We start from the raw sequence: 21247 nt of genomic DNA, 5'->3' as shown, positions 1-21247 counted from the left end.
ATCTTAGCAACCATTTCACAGGAGACATTTTGTACTCAGGGTGCCTCTAGTTAACAAGGTAATTGAAGAATTATAATATAATAATTTCATGTAGAGCGGAACCTGGATTTATTAATTTGTACCCTGTGCAGAACAAAACTATAATTATGATAGGACTGTAATCCTGCCCAGTGCTGCCCAGTCCCTCCAACCAAGAATATTTTGCATGGGAGGGTTCAATCTGAACTTGGCCAGCAAAACTACCCCAGCCTGTTTTCTTACCAGGAAGTGAAAAAAATTAAGAGTTCACACAAGTACTGAATATATCCTTCCAGTTGAAGCTGGAAGGCAACTGTCAACCCAGTCTCAAGCTCAGACATAGTTGCGTTCTGCTGTGCTCTGGAAAATCCAACTGGAGTAACTTGATAGGATGCTTTGAATTAATATCCCGAGAGTGACACAGAAGAGGTAGCTGTGATGAAGCTTGTACCAAAACATCTCTCAGTTTAGTGCAAGAGTAGATCACATCATAAGCTGTGAAAAGGCCAGAGCTGTTGTAACTTCACGAACAACCTGAAGTTGCACACCCTGCTGACCAAGAGGCCCTTGGCAACATGCAGACTGCAAGAATCCCACGGGTGCTGTGTCCTTATGTCAGCATCAGCTATGCCTGCTGACAGCAGAGTGATCTGACCCCTTACTCTTAGGTCTCCTCAGACCAGGAAATTCTGAGCAAAATAATTCCTCGGTATTTTTAGACACAAGCAAAATACATGGAGGCCCTTGAATCCAGTCACCTGTTGCTCAGACACCCTCAGTCGCTCTCAAATTTGCCTGGCCTTTTACTTACTGGTGTTCATCTGTGTCTTTTGGGCTGCAGGACTCTGACTCTCCGAGACACTCTACTGCATCCAACAGCTCCAACCTCAGCAGCCCTCCCAGTCCGGTTTCTCCTCACAAGACCAAGAGCCTCTCCCTGGAGAGCTCTGACCACGTGAGTTGGGACTCATGAACTGCTTCAGCATTCAGATTTGACATCACAGCAGCTTGCTGTCCCCATGGCTGTCCCCTTCACTTGCTCCAGTTCTCACCTTCATCATCCTAACCCACCCCATTCCCTGTCTGAAAGCGATCTGGGAGTGGGGTACTGGGGAAGGTAAAAGCTGGTTGACTTCAGCACCGTTCGGCGTTGCCTCACTGTCCCTTCCCCAGAACTGACAGCAGCGAACGAGCAAAGCTTAGGGTGTTGGTAAATATCAGATGCTGTGGATTTGTATTAGTATTGGTTTCATTTTTGTGGTTACAGCTGCTTCATTTTTAAAGACATATTTATCCCACCCCCCTTCCACTTCACAAAAAGTAGCTTAAGTAGACCAGACCAGTATCAACAAGAGAAAATTCAGAGGGATTTTGTTTCCATACAATAGCTCATTGTACTGTACAAAAGTAGCACAGAGACCCCTTCCCCTGCATGGGGAATGATCAGTATGTCAGAGGCACATAAAAGCTTTCAGCCACCACGTTTGAATGTCAATCTGATTGTCGCCAGCAAATCCTTATTGATTAAAATGATGCATATTTTACTACAGTACAGAGTTTAAATAAATACGCAGATGTTAGAGTAAAATACGTATGTATATATTCAAAGAAAAAAAAAAAGCATTGTGTATGCAGCAGAAGATGGATGCTTATTTAAGAGAGCCTTTAATTTAAGATTTGTGTTGTCCCTGTTTTCATGCTCGGTAATATACAGACTTGGAGGCCTGGCCTAAAACCTTTCGTAGGACAAATATTCCTTGTGCGTAGCGCTCGCTGCGCTGCCGGGAGAGGTCCCTGCAGTGCTTTCGCAACATTTCTTTACTTCTGGCATCAGCATAACTGAAGCTATAATTCCTACTTTCCTGTTCATCCCCATCCTTTGCAAAAATGACAACGATGGGAAAGCAACCCCTTGCCCCAAAATCCGAAGGCAGCGGTCGGCCCGGCGGCTGCGCTGGTTTCTCGTGCGCCGGCGGTGCGGCTGGGGAACCTCGCGGCGTGCCACAGTGGAGGTCGTTCAGGCAGCAAGGGAGCTCAGTGCAGCAGCGTTCAGCAGGAAAACTGTTTCCCTGCGTCAGTCTTTGACCAGGCTGAGCAGCCTTCCGCATCTCCTTGACCATCCCTCACCAGAGAACTGTTACCGTCGTTACCAAATACTAGTTGCTAATACACATCGGCCAAATGAGTGCCCTTAGCCCGCAGCTCGCTGTGGCTGGCTCTGCCGTCACTGTAGCAATGAAGAACCTTGAAGACTGACCTCACACTGTTCACACTGTGGTAGTCGAAGATGCCTCGTCACCCACAACTGCCGTGCTGGCAAGGTTGGTTTTCCTCTCTCTCCCCGACCCGTGCTTGTGGGTTTGTGCAATTTGCAGTTGTTTCTATGCGCTCACCTGCTGTTTGGTTCCAGTAGCAGGTCAGGTTGGAGGGCAGAAAGTATTGTAGTGGAAGACAGAGCCCACTGAGGTTGCAAAAGTAATTAAAAAGCTGAAGCTGGCCATGCAGTCGACAGAATAAACTGAGAGACTGATGTACAAATGGATGGTAAGAGGAAGATGTTTCTTCTCTTTAGTTAGCAAGGCAGATGTGCTTTTCCTTTGGGAGTGCGTTCAAATGAGCCTCTCTTCTCAGTAGTGTTGTCGGTGGCTTTATACTATGACCATACTCAAACACATAAGGGCTTTTTGTATTTAGAATACTGGTTTTTGTGGGTTTTGGAAGCTTGTTATGGCTCTTACTAAACCATTCCATGTTCTTGCAGTACTCAGCAGTATATAATGTTTCACCCACACAGAGGTGTTAGGAGTTTTCAAGTTTCTGTCTTCCCTAATGGAAGTTATAGGTAAGTTCAAACCATGTACAGTAATTTCCAGGTGTGATCTAAATGTGAAATAGAGAGTGAGGCACACAGATCATTTAATCCACTTAATTATGCTGGGTCTCCTAGGTAAGATTTTCACTCTGAATCAAGAGGCTTGTCCAAGTTTAAGCTCATTCAATGCTATTTTGGGACAGGAATTCCAGAATTTTATATAAGAAACCATCATATCAAAAGCCTGTCTCTCTCCTGTTTGGGTTTTTCAGGGTAGCAAGCTGGTTGTGTTGTTTTCACTTCGAAGCTACTACTTTTGCAAGCCTGGCATTTAATGATAAAAGCTTTTGCAAAGGGCTAAGCACTTGAAATTGATCCCTACCAGAATAGTTGTCAGTCTTTCTGAGGGACAGATAGGCAGGGTGTTATTGGCATTATTAAAATTTCACATCTGCTTCTTTATAAAGGCTGCATATCGCCTCAAGTATAGCCACTGCTTTTTCCCCACAGTTCCCTCCTGTTGGTGTAACACGTCCACACACTTTTCAAAGCCTTTGCAGACTAGTTTTGTATTTACTGTGTGTTGTATTTAAACATTAATCTTGTTTTGATGTTGAGAGAAGGCCTTTAAAGAGCGGTCATTTAAGCTGGAGCAGCCTGCATGACAGTCCCCTGAGAGTGGGTCACAGCATCGTATTGGTAGTTTTTTTACAGTGGGGCTAATGCTCTATGTGAAAACAGAACCCAAAGAATCACAACACAGCGAACAATTAAGTCAAGTAAACCCCCATGTTTACTCTGTTACGGTGCCTGCAATCTATTGGTATCAGAACCCGGCATTTTCAGGCAGTGTAGGTCAGCTGTGTTACACAACTGAGCTCCAGAGGATGAGCGCGCCACAGGCCTACATTGTTTGTACACCACAATTTCTAAGCCTTGGCAAATCTCCTTTAGGATTATTATATTTAATCGTTAGTTTGGTACTGTGCATTTTTATACGCGTATGTTCAAAAGAGAAGCAGCAACTGTTCTCTCAGTTGAAAAGCAAATGACCGCATCACTTATGTGAAAAGAGAAAAATTGTCATAGGACTTGAATCATTTGGGATATTTGGGGACCATTTGATGATACATGCAATTTTAAAACCACACGCATCTGTTTTTGTTGGTATGAACACTGAAAAAAACGCATACTATAGCTGAGCTTTTTAAATACTCCTTGGGCTAGGGAAGGTAACTTGGTCATTTGAACTGTAAGACTCTTGACTGGTATCTCTCAGACAGCTGTCTCTTAGGGTTTGATGTTTGCTGCTGCGCACTGCAGCATCGCTTCCACGCCACAGTGAGCGAGAGGGCTGCGTTTTGTTCAGGGAGCTTCAAATCTCCCACTGTGTTTCTGACCGTAGCATCTGTTCTCTGTACACAGTCTGTATCTATCTAGCTGATTTTTTCCTTTTGGCTGAGACTGAAGGTGTTATTTTTGACACTGCTTAATCATATGGCTTGTTGGGTTTTTGCATTTTTATTGCTTCTCTTTCGATGGCAACAAAGGATCTGAACAGATTCAGGCAGCTACTAAGGATTCCAGGTTATAGAATGAATAAGGTTTGGTAAGTAGTTTTCCCCTGCACGTGTGCGCACACGGGTATGTGGCTTCCTTCCACATTTCATAACCCCAAAGCAGGGTTATAGCACTCTCTTCTCTGATGCCTTTGACCTGTAGAAGACAGCTGGTGGTTTCAAAAAAAACACAACATTCCTGAGGCTGTGGTGAAGTAGTCGCTTTTTTCCTCTCACTTAGTTGCTGTGGCTTGCTATGAATGTACATTTTGCCCATTTTAACGAGTTTCAAAACTGAGTCAGGAATGTTATCTTTTTTATTCTCCTAAAATTACAAGCCAGGTGTGTTATTCTCAGGTATACGGCAGAGGGAAGCTAAGGGTCTTGTCATAATAAAAAAAAGTCCAAAACGCATAGAGTATTTATAGAAATGTAGTTAAGCTGCGCCTAAGTGGTTCACACAGTATCAGCCTTTCAAAACAAAACAGTTGGAATATTAACACAGAAACAGATTCTGGCACCGTATTGTCTTGCATGGCCAGACCCTGAAGGACAGGACAAATATGCTCTTGGGTGGAGGAAGGGTGTGTTTTCCATTTTACGCAAGCTGTTTAGTTTTAAATGACTTCATTAAGGGTAAAATTTCTTGCAGTGGAAGTAAGTCCCCACACCTCCTCAGCCTTAGTCTGAGAATCGAAGTGGCACAGAGTAGCTTCTGCTGTGTTGGGTTTTTTTTGGTAATAGGAGTCAGTTCCATGGTTTAAGTGGGACAACCTTCTGCACTAACACAAACTGCACCCTTGCGTGGGCTGTGTGTTCACACTGTATTTGATACACAACCCCCCCAAACCGCTCTGCTGCAGGCTTCCCAGCCTGAATTCCAACTCCACTTTGTCTTTCATTCCAGCTGCAGCTCAGTACAACCTCTTTTCATTCCGCATTTAAGAAAGTCTCATCCACAGGGAAGAAATCTACAAACCAACCAGTGTTGGTATTTCAGAACAATTATACCTGCCTTTTTATGTATGACAGTTTCATATCATTTATTTTTAAAATACGTTTTTTAGGTTTTTCATTGTAATATTATTGTACAGTTTTGCATGGCATAGATGTAATCACTTTTTTTTTGTTTTAGAGTATAAAAGCTGACAAGTGTGCGTGTGGGGGAAAGATTCTGCTTTTTGCCTCTTCTCACTTTTGTTTGATGGCCTCAGTGTTGTAGGGGACATTGTAAGAGATTCTCTGCTACAGAACAATGATGTAGATTCTTTTGCACAGAAATATTTAAGGTGGAAAAGTCAACAATGTAAAAATGACTTACCACCAATATTTTATGTTGGTAACACACTTAATATTAACCTACTTTGATGTACTGCAATAAAACAGGGAACTGTTAGAAATGCAGATGTTTTGTCTTTTTTTTCTACCTCCCCATGTTAAGCTTTGAGAAAGAAACAAAAGGGGGAAAAATGGTGTTCTTGAAGATAAAACCAGCATGTTGTAACACATCTGCACCAGTGCAAAGTGGGAAGAAAAGGGATATATGAGAAAATCAACATAGCTCTAACAGCTTTGAGAAAAAAAAGTACCAGAGCCTTCTTGAAAATTTGAAGTCAAGGTACCTTATACTTTAGTATATTGAACTTCATCAACTAGAGTTTTCTTAACCTTTTTCTTAGGTCATCTGTCCTGTGTCAATATTTGTAGTCATTGTTTTGATGTTCCTCCTTCATTTAGTTACACATCAAAGGTTTCAGCTGCCCTAGAGACTGGACTCTGACTTATTGCTGAGCCACCATCAAATTGATGTAAGTGCATCGTGAAATGCCTGTGAGGTTTTACATGTGCTCCCACCCTTTCACGTCTTCCAGCAGCTCCTCACAAGCCAGTCTGGATTTTCTGTGCACCAGAGTCTGTTGGTGGAGGCCCGGCTTCGAGTATCTGCTTCTGACAGCCGCCCGCAGCAGGAGTGCAGGTCTCTGGTAACAGGAGACACGGGATCTGTAACAGCAAAGACCACCAGCAATACCCTGGAGGAGCACTTCTTACATGGCCACAGCAATGTCTGATCCTGTCCCTCTCTTTCAGTCAAAATTACTACTGTCTCAGCCCCCTCTTTCAGCTTATGTGGAGCTCATCCCAGCTGTTTCCTGTGCTCAGACTTGTGTATTTTTGATTTCCCCCAGTTCCTGCTGCACTACCACAGCTGTGAAGGTCTTGGGAAATGGGCCTTCTATTGCCAAGGGATTTGGACATTAGAAAAGCAGCTTTCTGTTCAGCTCCTCAGCAACAGTCCCTTCCAATCCCTAGCATTCTATGATTAGTTTTGTGTTTTGATGCAGCAAGTAGGTTACCTGAAGAAAGAAGATATGAATATCACTGCTGATGTTCATGATGATTTAGGCTGAATCTTGATTCTTTAGAATGGAAAATCCCCATCTTCAGAGAAGCAGATTGAGCCTCCAGCTTGCCTCAGGGAACACTGAACCATATTCTGCAAGAGGATTTTTCTGAGACTTAGAAGCTTGCTGCAGCAGTTAAATATCCTCACCCTCCATGTGTAGCTCAAGCACATGCACCAGCTGGCACAGCTTTTAGAACATACACAAAAGGCCAGGAGAATTAAGGACCAAGTGCTGTAAGCAGCTCTCCTAAAAAAGGAACATCTTCTCTTGTGCAAGTTGCTACCCTTTAGGTAAAGGTAAAACAACTCCCATTGTTCAGCTTGATGTTACTCTTTAATAATAGTACAGTCTCTTTCAAAGGAAGGGAGACATTTGCCAAGCTGAACCCCGATGCCCCAGCAGCATTATACAAAAGATCTGTGGTCACAAGAACAAGCACATACCACTGTCACCTAGTTGTGCTCTTTTGAGTTACTTTGCAAGTTCTCTGAACACACTAGGTCTGAATCTTCAGTTTCAGAAGTTTTGCTCTGAAGCTCACATCACAATCCAATTCCCTTGTCAGCTTTTTATACTTTGGATTTTAACATAAGCATTTAACATCTCAAACAATTCTTGTTTTTACAGTTGCAAGGTCTAAATCCAAAGAAGGAAAGCACTAAACATCTATCAGATTTCCATTCCACAAAACAAGGGACCTTACTCTGAGTGTACAAAACAGCTTAATGCAAAACAATTATTCACTGCACAGCAGAGTTCACTCTTGTCAAATGAATAACCAGATGAGTACTTTCAGTTTAACTAAACCATACTGGATATTTCTCAACTGAGTCTTAAAGGAAGCAGCTTATATGTTTATGATCTTGGAAGAAAGGTAATAAAATAATCCTTTGTCCTATTTGACAAAGGTCCCTCCTGAGAGAGACCATTTATTCACTTACCTGTTCTTTACCTCTGGAAGTGTCAGCAGTCCAGATTTCTTATGTACTGCAGCTTAAGAGCATAAAACCTCTGTATTCCTGGGCTGTGTTAACTAAGTAGGACCAACCGAGCCTGCTGCTGAATATCTGGCACCTGCCCAATATGGACATCTGCCTTATGAGCACCATGGAAGCATCAACTCCAACAGCCCCTCCTTCACAAGTGGAGGAAAGGCAAAAAGACCTGTGTCCAGAGTCAGTAAAACCAAGGAAGACAAGGAAAAAAATGGGGATTTTCATGGCCAGACAGATGTTCAGGCTGATGTCCCTCTGGCTCCTGGTAAAACTGTCACCATCGCTGTTAGCACTGGTGACAGAGCTGCAAAGGAAAGCTGAAGGAAGAAACAGGCCACAAAGAGATGGCTTTGAAGGGTGGTAGCAATTCTTTGAGCAAACAACTGCAACAAGAAGAGACTTGGAAACTGCTGCTTCTCCTCAGCTCCTGTTTATCCCATGGAACAGGACATAGTTCACTTGGCTATTCATTACTGCACCAGAAGATGAAAAAAACGCAGGCAGAAGGCCCACCGCACAAGCACTTTTTTATTGAAATCAGGAAGTCGAACAGGTACAGACTTGTACAAAAAAAAAAAATATCTAAGTAAGTAAATTTCCTACCTTGACTCCAATAGTTTAAAACTGTGCATCTGGTTTTAAATGTGTGACATTTCAGCAAAAGCTGGAAATGCTCATGAGAGGCGATAACATGTTTGTCTGCCTTGCCGTAAGTTCTGCATTACAGGAGAAGGGAGCGCAGACAGACAGACTCGGTTCTTGGTTAGGAGTCCAGCAAGCAATTGGTGTCAGAGTTGCAGCTTCTCTGACTCGCCCTCAGGGAAGCTGATACCTACCAGACAGTGAAGAATCCCACTACTTGTGCTCACATATAGCTCTGTTGATTACATATTTGACTCCCAGAACCCAGATGGGCTGGGTGAGTGTACATGTGTGTTTAAAACAGATTGGCACTCAAGTCTCAGATTTCTTTAAAATATATCCTATGTTTAGCTTGCAAGCCAAAAAGAGGCAGAAAGCATAATACTTCACCCTACGTACACACACGCTCCCCTTGCGTTAACCAGTGTCAGTAAAATCCAGGAGGGTTCTTCGACTGCCACCACTTGACTTACAAAAATGGGGGGGAAGGTGCTGAATGTGTCTGTGTAGGGAACACTTTAGTATTTTGTTCTAAACTTCACAGTATGAAAACTACTTGAATTCCACCTTAGCACAAAGAAGACAGGTTTTAAAAAAACAATTTTTGGAGAATTACAAACAGGTTTTGATATTAAATTCTGAGCTTCTCCTCCTTCCCCTATTTGATATAAACCCAGTTGATACACAGCCACCATCACAATGTGAAAAATGCATTCAAGGTAGTTGGCTGGAGCCTTGAACAGTACAGAAGCAGTCAAGATAGTTTCCTGCAAGCTGCAGACTGTACCGGCAGTCAGCGTGGGATAAACACAGCATGGAAGAACAGCTTTGTCCTTGTGAAACGTACACTTAGGGCACAGGCTGCTGCATCTCAAGAGGATGGAGAGCTGGGGTGCAACGCATGGGAGGCTACAACGCTCTCTGCAAGGCTCAGATGAACTGCGCCTTCAGAACAAGAGGTGTTAGTTCATTCTTACTAATCCTCTGGCTTCTTGCCCCTACTGCTCCAATATTTGCTATATGCCTCTTGGAACATGTTTTTGCAGGGAATTTTGGCCTTCAGTTTGGTGCAGATAAGGAAGGAACCCCCCATCTTCCGATGAAGAGAGTAGGTCTCCTCTGGTGGAGGGACAAGCCGATGCTTCAGCATGACTGGGATTAAACCATGGATCTTTTCAGTGGTGCTTTGGTTGCCGAAATCAAAAGGTTCCTCAGATGCAAAAGCCTCTCCCAGGATGAGGACAGCATTTAAGTGGGCATCTTCCATTTCCTGCCCAAAAGGAAAGAGGCATAAATAACATCACTGGCCATTTTAACCACCGGGGAGGAAAAGGAGAAATACTAACGCTAACAGCAGCAGCTCAGGAGAAATACCCAACCATACCCACAAAGGTAACCTCCAGCCCCCAACAGACTGATGGACATTTGGTCAGTACAGTTTCAAGAAATTCAACCTTCCAGAAGACCATCCACCCAGTCACAACATTTCAGCAGTTATGACCACCTGCTGGGTCTTGCTGGGGGAGAAGGAGGGACGGTGGTTTTGGGGGTAGCTGTATCATCAGTACTGCTCCTGCTCCCGAAAGGGAGATAACAGAACAAAAGCCAAACCTTTTTTTGCCCTCATCCTTTATCAACAGGGCTTTCAGACCAACATTGGCTTTTACCACATCAAGACATCTGGGCAAGTCCACAGACCCACAACAAACTTATCACTAGCCACTGGAAAGGCAGACCCTCTGCTCCATACCTTGACTTCATAGCCAGTGAGGAATTTCATTTCAATGGACTTCTTCAGTACTCTCTCTCTGTCCATGTCAGCAGCTGCCTTGATTACCTGAACAGGAAGAACACTTTCAGGAGAGCGAGGGGATGACTGGAAAAGGTGTTGAGCACAAGACTACTACGTGGGCTACAGGCTGCACGTGCTGCCTGCTCGCTTCATTCCCTCTGCCCTCAGCTTCAGTGCCCTCTGCACATCGGCCAGTTTAAGAGCTACTGGCAAAAACATACAGCTGGTGATTCTCCAAAGCTCTTCCCAGTATGGCTACGTATAGCCCAGACAATGTAAGGGACATAAAAGAAGTTACACTAATCAATCAGCCCTTCCCCCAGCAAAACAGTGGAGCCAACTGTGAAAAGCTTGAAGTGATGTCTCCTGGCCCCTGCACGTTGATTTATCAAGTGCAGAACATGGTGATCACAAAGGCAGTGTATATGACTTCACATAAGTTTATAAGCCCATAAAGCAAGCTAGTAATCACAGGAAGAGATGGTGGACAGGACAAGCAATTCCTGTGTACCCTCACTGAGAAAAAAACAAACAAACAAAACCAACACTGAATTCCAAGCGCTCTGATATGCTCTGCTGCCTGAGTCTCCCAGTAAGCAACAGGACAGCTCTCCACATTTGTCATGCAATTTAAACATCTGAACTCAGACGGCCAGCAGCTTGCAGCAGACACGCAGAAAGCTGTGGTAAGGATGAAACAGGAACAGAGACCTCTCTTGCCTCCTGCCCTGCTTCTCTCCACACACAGAGTGGGTTCAAGCACAAAGTGATACAGCTATGAGATAAGCAGAATTTTGCAAATATTTTAAGACCCCCCAGTGCAGCACTCTAGGGCACAATGCAAATCCTCACCTCGATGTAGACATCTGTGAACTTCTCATCAAACCCTCGTGTTGCTCCAAAGTCCAACAGGGCCACCTGGAAATGAACAAACCCATTTGTACATCAGCATCAACCACTCAAGTAGAGCCTGACCCTAAGATGACTCCTGATGTCTCCATTCCTCCCAGCTGGCTGGAGAGCCTTTGCACTGCAGCTCCGCTCCCCCCAACTCCTTTATTTCCTTACAGCAGCACAAACATTTGCACGAGTTCATGGCAGAGGTGCTATGGCCTGTGCTAACATTGTCACATCTGCTCAGCTGGTAACCCTGCTCAGGATTTCCACCTGGGGACAGAGCAGTTCCAAACCTTTTCCCAACACTTTCCAGCATAGACCTCAGGGATGAACAAGCAATTGCATGTGACCTGCAGGGCACAAGCAAACAGCCAAACCAACAAACAGGACATCTGCAATTGCTTCCCCAGGCACCCTTATCTACAGCAATGCTCAACGCAAGAGCATTCAGCAAAAGAGTCCTTGGCTCAGGTGTGCCCTGGTAGAGCACTGCCAGCTGCAGCTTCCCACTGATCAGCTGCAAAACAGACCCTGAGGCAACAGCAGTAGCTGTGCCTGGATCTAAGGCCAAACACAGGCAGCCAGCCAGACTTACAGAAGCCCTGCCTTCTACCAAGACCAAGTGAAGACAAGTGGCAAAGGGACAGGCTTCACTGTCCTATCTCCCCAAGGCTCAAGGACAAATCTGAGAGAATCTCATTAAGGGCTCGTTAAATTCTGGGAGCTGGGGGATAATCAAAAGCTGGTGAAAACCAGCTCTTGTACAGGCAGAATAGCAGCTCTTGGGCTTACCTTGTGCAACTGTGGGTCATAGAAGAAGTTTGACCAGTTTGGGTCAGTCTGCATGTACCTGAACTCAAACAGCTCCCGCAGACACAGGACCAGGATGTTGTGACAGATCTTGAAAAGCAAGGAGAGAAAGCAGCAAGTCAGGAGGGCAGCAAGCCCTACTCATATACACCATTTACAGTAGGCATTAGCAAACAGGGAACACATCACCACACTAGCAGGAACTATATGCTCCATCCTGCAAAACTCCTGCAGAGATGAGAGCGCTTCTCAGCAACTCCCAGCCCACACCTGCCACGGGACATCCTTCGCAGACAGCACAGATGCCATGCAAGCTGGACATCAGCCTGAGCTGTAGTTGATATCAGCTCCTGGATGTGCCTCCAGAGAGGAGGCTGCCCTGTACGTGGCAGCTGAGAACAGCAGGTTCCAGAGGTCATCCCACCACATGTGTTATCTGTGTCCCGGTCCTGCCTTTCACCTGCCCAGCTTTGACTACCCACTTGGTTGTTGCTTTGAAAGCAAAGGAACATCCTCACAGTGCCAGGAGGGATCCAAAAGCAGAGGTGGGAGAGGCCAGTAGAGAATTACAGCCTACCCTGGTGGAAAGTCCTGCAGGACCCAGGCCAGATGAAGCCAAGGCAGCTCAAGAGAAATGAGATGCAGTTCCATGGCATTTTAAGTTGAAAGACTAAAGCAGCTAAAGAGGAGAGTCTCTTCCTGTAAAGCTGCCCAACGACCTACAGAACTTGGTCCAGACTATTATTGAAAGGGGGCTTCACTAGATACAAACACCCACTGTGTACTCCTCAGCCAAGTCTTCTGCTGGACTCAGCACTGACCCAGCCTGAGGGAGGAGCAGCAGAGCAACACCTGGGGACTGCCAGGCACGGGGAAGGAAGAGTAGCAGTCCCAGAAGAACCCCCTGCTGAATTACATACAACAGCAGAGCTTTTTTGTGAGGATATTTAAGCTGGAACCTGTTCAGCAGAAGAAACGCCAGCCTCATTCTGCCTCTCTTCAATTTCTGCAAAGCTGAATGAAACATATCTAAGAGGGAGGGAAGAGATCACCAAATGCAAGCCAGACCCCCAGACCCTACTAGAGGACACTGCCGTTTGGAGCAGAAGGCTATGGGTCAGCCAGGCCAGTCACTAACAGGAAAGACAGGCCGCTCCTGCAGCAACACCCCACCTCACAGCCTTTTGAAAGCAGCCCTGGTGATGCAGCAGCTCAGAGGGGACACGTCCTACGAACTGACAGCTCGGGGGTCACAGGCAGCCAGCTCTGCCATAGCTTTGTGTCCAGTATGACACCAAGATCTGTTTATCTAGAGGAACGTAACTCTGCCCTCTTCTCCAGTGACCAGCTGACAGCTCACACCAAGACAAAAACAACAACAACAAAAAATCCAAATACCGGGACAGTTATTTCTGCTGCTAGAACAGCTGCTTGTCCCACCACAGCACTCCAATCCCTTGCTATATTCAGCATCAACGCCCACCCATCACCACATCCCCCCTCCTTTTAACCAAGAGGTACTTTTCCAGCAGCCCTGTGCAGCACAGGTCAGTCCCACAGGAAACAAAGTCCACATCCTTGCACAAAGGCAGATGCTTCTGCACTCCTGCCCAAAGGAGCAATTGCAAAACAAGACCCCTTTTCCCTAGCTGACAATCCCTCCCAATCTCAAGGTCATCTGAGAGAGAAACAGGGCATCTGGGAAATATGCAGCAAGGCTACCTGCCCTTCACCCTTGCCATTCACCCCTCCAACCCCTCCCTGCTGAATGCTGGCACCTGCATGTCCTAGACCAGCCTGAGAAGACTCCAACCTCACTGCCAAATTCCCTAGGCAGAAATCTTCTGACAAGCTCCAGACAGTCTCCAGCTCCAGCCCTGCTTTGCACTGCTTGAGTATGCCATTCCACAAAGCACTCCCTGGCCCAGCAGTCCCCAAGCAGGCCAAGCAGGATGCTCTGGTGAGGGGAGAAGACAAAACACCCCACAGTACCTCATTTCGAATCTCCTGGCTCAGCCCTACACCTTGATCCAAGGGGAAGCCAGACACCAGCTCTGTGGTCAGGACGTGCTTGCTGCACAGCTCATCCACTACTCTCGGGATGTAAAAGAAAGGGTGGTCTTTCAGCAGCTCCCTGGGGGATACAGAAAGGAGAGGAAAAGGTTACCAACACTGAAAGCAGCCAGGCCTCTCCCCAACAAAGTGGTAATTCTAGGGGACAGCTCAGGCCACAAACACCAATCCTTTCCCTGTGCTACATCCCAGGGCATGGCTTTCATCTCCCCACTGTCCCTGAAGTTAAGCAACCTCTCCTGTGTTTCATACACACACGCAGACAGGAAGGGTTGAAGGCAATGGCATGAACATACTGGAATTTCTTTGCACAGGCAGCTTCTCTCTCATAGTCACACTCCAGGGCCAGCTCTCTGCTCAGGACTTCAATCAAATGCTCAGGGAACAAACCTGAAAAACAGCAGAGAAGAGGGTAGGCTTAGCAAAAAAGGATCCCCTAAGGCTAAGCTTTCCAGAGTTGCAGCTGAGGAGCAACCTGCTGCCCAGCCAGTTCTGACCTGAAGAATAAGTACAAGAGGCCCCAGAGAGCCAAGGCATATTTCCAACTAGATACAGGTTCTGCAGGCAATCCTGGGTCAAGGCTACACAGCTGCTCCTAAAGCAAGGCACATCCACACTGTTCTTGCACAGCAGAGCTCCATCCTCCCCTGGCTCCCACTCCACAGCCCAAGCTGTCCATTCCTGAGCAGAAACACACACCAAGGAATGGAAGCACCCAAACACTAGCCTGGGCAAAAGCAGCTAAAAAGGCTCCAAGCCATGCCTGCCTGCAACTACAAACAGGCACCACTAGGCAAAAACAGTCAGTGTGGCTAAGGCAGGCAACTGCAGCAGCACATAGCCAGAGCATGAGTTGCCAAGTCCTGTCTTCTCAGTTTGGAGCTGGAAAACCAAACCACTTCTTGGGCCAGACAAAGCTGGGACTGCAGCAGCCTCTGGAGGGCCCTACCCAGCCACCACAGAGAACAGTCACAGGTTTTGTCAGCAGCCAGCCTGATTTTAAAGTGGTATTTGTACAGTCCCACTAAGATGTACAGCTGCTGCAGGCAGATTTTTGGAAAAAGGAGTAGCAAGCCTTGCATTCCCTGTGGGGAAAGGGGACTTATCTGTGTGCTGGGACACTGAGCAAGCTCCATGCCTAAAGTTCTCCACCTCTCCACAACTTTGTGAAGAACAGAGAACGGCAGGCAGAGGGCTGCAGGAAACATGGAGAAGAATGGGTTCTGCCAAATGTACTAGAAAATAAGAGTGACAAAGCAAAACTACCTGACGTGAACAGCGCCCATGCTGCATGCCTAGGAAGCCATCAACAGTAAGTATACCCAGACACTATACTGTGCCAAGAGTCCCTGTGTATCGCACAGAGACGAGTGCACATTATCACGGCCAGGAAAAACTAACACAGCTGCATTTCCCACCCCAGCGGGTCAGGCACATGCCCAGCAAAGGCAGTGGCAGCTCTGCAGCAGGAGAGGGGAGCAGGGCAGGGCTCCCCAAATTGGCTTTGCACCCACTGCCTACACATCCACTACTTCTCCCGCTTTCTGCAGATCTGCTCCTGGGCAGACTCAGCAATTCTTAGGTCCCTTTCACTGTTTCCTTGAAGCTGTTTCCTCCCTTTCCAGTCTATAGAGAACAGTTTGCAGTGCGCTGCTTGGAAGAGGTTGGCAGAACCCAACGTGTGCCAGCAGGAACACAGAGCCTGCCAAGGGTCTGTGTCTTTTTACCTTCAGGGAGAATATTGCTCATGTTTAGGACGGTCATCAGGTTGTTAACATCACTGTTGATGCTCTGCGCAACTCCAGGGTACTGCAGGACAGAATGGGAGAGGTCCGTGGTGAGACCAGATGACAAAGTTATACAGGGTAAGATAAAAACATCTTCCAGCTCAACATCCACTGACCCTCACAACACAGCCACCTACAGCCTGGCAATGAACCAGGGCATACCTGAGCCACACACCCCTCTAAAAGCCGATTTAAAGCCCAGCATCTAAAATGGGGGACAGAGAGACAGGCTAAGATGCATCTCCTTGCAAGCAAAATGGCCTGTCAGGTCCCCTGACAGAGACTCTTACAACACATGAAAGGTTCTCAAACACAAAAGTCTCACTACAGATATGGCAGTCGGTCATGCACCTACCACAGCTGAAAGGACATGCCACCAACAGCCACAGAGCGTTTCATCCACAGCAGGAGGGCAACTGGTGAGGCCTCAGCCCAGTCCTGACAAAGGCACCTCCTGTTCTTTCTCACCTTGTCAGGCAAAAAGGGAACCAGCCTACCCTGCCGTGGAGCAGAACATTTTCTGGTGCCACAAAGCTAACTTTCCATTGCTTTTACCTTGGCCTAACTTCAGAGAGTAGTTTGGAGACAAACGGTTTGACAAGAAGACACCAGTGCCCATCCATACTGTTTCTGAAATCTCCCCATGTTACCAAATACACCAACCAGACAACCAGCTTTGCCTGGGACCCTGCTCAGTCAGCGAGGGATCTCACTCCTTTGGATTATAAACCACGTATATGGGGGTTTCAGCTCCAGACCTCAACTCTGTTAAAAATACCTTCTTGAAGCTGCTGACAGCTTTAGTGAGTTGGTGAATATGCTCCTGCACCGTCAGACTGCCACTGCTCAACAGTCAGTGCCTGCTTGTCACTTAAAACTTCTTTGACCTTTGGGCTGTGGCCAGAAAGGGACATGTGGCATGTGCAGGTCCCAGAGAGGGGACTGACCCATGGAGCAGGTAGGACCCTCACACACAACTCCAGAAGTACAAGCAGCCCCTCACCACCATTATCCGCACATTTCACTGATACACCTGTGAGATGTCTCTTGCTCATCTGGAGTCAGAAACTGCCTCAAGCTGCAAAACCTTTTCTGTCCCTCCCTTCTGCCTGCACTAGCTAAGATATTGCTGCATCCAAGTTGTCACTTGCATTAAAATGGTTCTTATATGTCCAGCAGTAAACATATTTATGCAGCTTCCCTGCCCTTCTATGGGGCACAGACAAGAGACAAGGATGGTCTGTAAAGCCCACCTGGATTTTCATGGCAACTTCTTTCCCATTTTTCAAGCGTGCCAGGTGGACCTGACCGATTGAAGCAGCAGCAAAGGGGCGTTCTTCAAAGGACTCCAGTTTATCCCTCCAGTTGGGGCCAAGATCATTGTTCAGAGTTTTCTACAAATAAAAAGCAAGCATGAGGGTATGTGAAACAGAGATTTAAGATTTTTGCTAGTGGAAATTGCACTCCTCTGAGGTGACTCACACAGCCTATGGTAGTTCTGAGCACCCAGACCCTGCTTTCTAGACTGTCCTCCCTTCCCCATCATTGCAGACCATCGTGAGGAGTGGTCCAGCCAGCAGTGTTCCCCCAGCACCCAACAGATGCTGATGAGATGTGTGTGAAGCTCTGTTGCTCCTGCCTAAAGCACAGAGATCTTGAGCACAAATACTGCTGCCTTAGCAATACAAAAATCCCCTTTTTGGTGCTACTTGTTATCTTCCAGAAAATGAGCAAAGAGCTAGATATTTCTCCTCCATCATGCTGCCAAGCTGAACAGAAGCAATCCAAGCATGCAAGAGTGACTCTCTTTAAGGCAATATTGACAATTAAACATCACAGCTTGCTTTAACAGCTTTTTTGCTACATTGCCAGAGTGCCATATTTAAGTTCTGGCTCTGCTCAGTGTCTTGCAGAAGATAAGTAGTGCTGGCAGTTCCTCTTGCATCACCCTTCACATCTTAGTTTACAGAGGGAGAGGGAAAGAGAGAGAAAGAGAGAACATGTGCACTGGATAAAGCAAACATAGTTTGCTTCATTGTCGCTCCTCTTGGTGGTGGGTTAGATTTAACCAAAAATGTAAGGACAAAGTTGCTGATATTCTAGACACTGGCTTAGCATCCACGAGAAAGACAAGAGAGGAAAGAGAAGCAGAGGCTACATTAAACCAGACCCTATGATCATATTTGTATGCAACATCCTGTTCCATCAGCATAGTCTTGGGACATAAAAAACCCCCACATTTTTCCCTCTCTAGAGCCAAGCTTTCAAGTTTTGGAGAGAAAAGGCAGCATATGATCAAGAGAAATAATTAGTTGTTATCCAAAATTTAAAAATGTGCAACGTTATTGAAAGAATACTCTTAAAAATCCCCATCCACCTCCCTTACTGAGGTATGTCACAGGTGACATTTATTATGTTATTGTCCCTACTTCCCTAATACACAGGAAGAATATTTCCTCACCATCATCTGCTTTATTGGCATGAAGTCAGCACTCTGACGTACACGCTCAAAAATCCTCTGGAGATGGGGGTTGATGAAGGCATCATCTGCCAAGGGAAAAGCACACAACAGTCAGTGCAGGCCTTGCATCCTCCAGCACACGAACAATCACGTACCTGCATCCAGACGAGCCAGGCTGTCCTGGCCCCAGGCACAACCCAGTGAAAGTTTTGGAGATAATTCTAGTTTAGAATCTCTCCATACCAACAAGTAGCATCTGAGGTGCCCCTCCTGAGGCATCACACCTCTAAAAATGAGCCGAACAGAAGTCTTGCCCACAAGTAGTGAAATAAAGCGAAAAAGCTCCTCCTCCCCAAACATCTCCTACGCTACCCTCCTGCTGCAGGAGAAAGTGTGCAGCCCCTCCCAATTACGAAGGGAATGACAACATATGAATACACTAGAAAGCACACTGACAAGCCTTTTTACACTTCAGAATCAAGCATCAGTTGTCACAGTGCTCCCTGGCTTTGTCCAGCAGCACTGCCAAGGGCAGTGGGCAGCTCTGGAGGCCTTTGGTGAGACGGCGGGTTGCACAAACCCGAGTGCAGAGTGTTCTGCACAAGCCTCTGTCACCCACCAGCCCATGTCCTGGCTGACAGCGGTACACCATTCAGGTCTAGGAGAGGCCACTGGGCCATGGACGCACAGGTCGCAGAAGGAACCCTCTGGAGAGTCAGCCCAGCACTCCCAGGTTCACTCGAGTTCATTTTAAGGGGCAGCAGCTTCTCTAGAAAGCTGTGCAATGGTAAACCACCACTTACACAAGTCTTGAACTCTGAGAAATCAGGATTCAGCAACTGCTACCATAACTCACTCTCCAAATGCAAAGCAACTGCAAGTGGGTAGAAGGAAACAAAGCTGAGCCAAAAGTAACTTATTTTAAGAGTCAGAAGGAGATAGCAAGCAAATATTTACACTCATAAAAAGGAAGGGCAGGGGCATCTTGAAAGATTAGTCCTCTCATTTGAGCTTCTACAACAGCCCAGAGAAAAGCCACCAGTTCTGGAAAACTTTTCATTTCATAAATCTAATTCCTCTCTAAGCCTTTATCCCCTGCTCTCCCAACACTGGAAAAAAGCCCAGGCTACCAGCCTTCATAGTGAGAACTCAACCTGCACATGTGCTTGTGACATTCAAGTGAAAATCCATCATTCCTCCACATTTACAAAAGCATGTACAACCAAGTCTATCCCAGGAAACAAGAAACAAACAGCTACCTTAAGAGCACTGTCCTGGCAAGAGAGGTGGAAAGGAATGGAGAGAAAATGATAGATAATGTGCAGACATGACATTAACACTCAGTATTGTTTAGAAATTCCCACTGAAGCCATGAGCGGCATTTAAAAGTACTAACAAAACCCCCCTTGTGGAATCAACAGGAGGTTTTCAGAGGAGCTCCCGTTTCATCATTGCATGTCAGAGATGAACAGGCCTTGCAGGAACAGCAAGTGAAACTCCCGTTGTGATGTTATAACCCTGCAAGACTGCCAGATATTGCATTTGCATGCACATTTCAAACACTGGAAGAAACTTCTGCTCTGTCATCAGCTGGGATAGGGGAAGCTTTTGTTAGGACAGGAGAGGCATCTATTACCTCTCTTGTGAGGAAATGCTGAGAGAGTTGGTTGTTCAGCCTGGAGAAGAGACCTTATTGTGGCCTTTCACTACTCAAAAGGGGCCTATAAGAAAGATGGGGACAGACTTTTTAGCAGGCCTGTTACGACACAAGGGGTGATGGTTTTAAATTGAAAGAAAATTCAAGCTAGATACAAGGAAGACATTTTTTACAAAGACAGTGGTGAAACAGTTGCCCAGAGAGGTGGTAGATGCCCCATCCCTGGAGACATTCCAGGCCAGGCTGGACGGGGCTCTGAGCAAGTTGATCTGGTTGAAGATGTCCCTGCTCATTGCTGAACTTTGAAGGTCCCTTCCAACCCACACTATTCTATGGTCAATGTTGTACCACTGCCAAGCCTCTGAATATTATAAAAACTATTCTCAGGGGTATGTGAAAATATTAGCCACCATACTGTAAGATGATCAGCTGCACTTCCTGGGATGACTGTGCAGAAAGAATGAACCTCACTAAAAGTGACTCTTGCTCTCAAGAAGCCTTTTGTGCCAAGGTATCAGGGTCTGCCACAGCCATTTAGGATCAACTTCTGTTCTTTTGCTTATTACTGACATCCAAAAAACTCCCAAGGTATTCCAGCCTTTACTCAGCAGGCATTCTTAACTGGTTCTTAACTGGGGCTGCCTGACCACCACTGCTTTGTTCATTAGCACAATGCCAAATAGCCAGAGACCTGCATGTCCAGGTTGACTATACAGAAACTCAGCAGCCACGTTAAAAAAATCAGTCATGCTACAAAGGAAACACTGACAAAACGAGGCTGACAACATGCTGGTGAACAAGGTTATACGTGTTTGTGGTAAACTGATGAGGCCTTACTGGAACAAAACACAAAGCAAGAGTCTAGGCAGGGCGCTCACCACTGGCAAATGCAGCTGCTTTTCCAACATCAGCCAGAGCACACGCAGGGGAACACAGGATGATTTTGGGCCCCTGGCACCTTTTCTGTGTACAGCCTTCAGGGATGTGTCCCTCTAACAAATCCACTGACTCCCAGAAGCAGACATCAAGGTTTGTAAGGACACTGCTTTGTAACTTCTGGGTGGTTTAGCTCACAGGTGCTCATCTGCACCTGGACAAGGCAACACAGAGCTCCTGTGCTCAATTAGCACACATCCTCATTAATAGAAGAAGCCAATTCAAACTCACCAGGTCACAGGGAAGCCCCCGAAGTGGCCGTAACTCTGTGAAACCCTCCTGTCCAAACAGCCAGCCCAAGAACCTGATACTCTGCACTGTTGGAAGCATCCAACTTATCTGACCACCACTGTCCCTCAGCAAGGTTACCAGGGCCCTGTGTTCTTGCCAAGCATTGCAGCAC

At 46.3% G+C, this 21247-nt stretch overlaps 2 protein-coding genes across 18 annotated transcripts in view; one reads left to right on the top strand and one right to left on the bottom strand.

Moving 5' to 3' along the window:
- Positions 1-5789, top strand: part of CDC42BPA (CDC42 binding protein kinase alpha) — a 193384-nt gene extending 187595 nt beyond the window's left edge. For all 15 annotated transcript variants that reach the window (XM_065058633.1, XM_065058622.1, XM_065058629.1 and 12 more), the window contains one exon: positions 860-5789. In XM_065058633.1, the coding sequence (XP_064914705.1) occupies positions 860-991 (132 nt within the window). In that variant the 3' untranslated portion in view covers positions 992-5789. The remainder of the gene's footprint in view (positions 1-859) is intronic.
- Positions 5790-8296: 2507 nt separating this feature from the next.
- Positions 8297-21247, bottom strand: part of COQ8A (coenzyme Q8A) — a 47565-nt gene continuing 34614 nt past the window's right edge. For all 3 annotated transcript variants that reach the window (XM_065058639.1, XM_065058640.1, XM_065058641.1), the window contains exons 7-15: positions 18252-18337; positions 17044-17184; positions 15731-15812; positions 14300-14393; positions 13923-14064; positions 11913-12020; positions 11076-11141; positions 10182-10268; positions 8297-9701 (exon numbers count right to left, since the gene is read on the bottom strand). In XM_065058639.1, the coding sequence (XP_064914711.1) occupies positions 9408-9701; positions 10182-10268; positions 11076-11141; positions 11913-12020; positions 13923-14064; positions 14300-14393; positions 15731-15812; positions 17044-17184; positions 18252-18337 (1100 nt within the window). In that variant the 3' untranslated portion in view covers positions 8297-9407. The remainder of the gene's footprint in view (positions 9702-10181; positions 10269-11075; positions 11142-11912; positions 12021-13922; positions 14065-14299; positions 14394-15730; positions 15813-17043; positions 17185-18251; positions 18338-21247) is intronic.

Source organism: Columba livia, chromosome 3 (assembly GCF_036013475.1).
Source record: "Columba livia isolate bColLiv1 breed racing homer chromosome 3, bColLiv1.pat.W.v2, whole genome shotgun sequence".
NCBI lineage: Eukaryota > Metazoa > Chordata > Aves > Columbiformes > Columbidae > Columba > Columba livia.
Note: the sequence above shows the minus strand (reverse complement) of the source record. Positions and strands in the feature narration are given on the sequence as shown.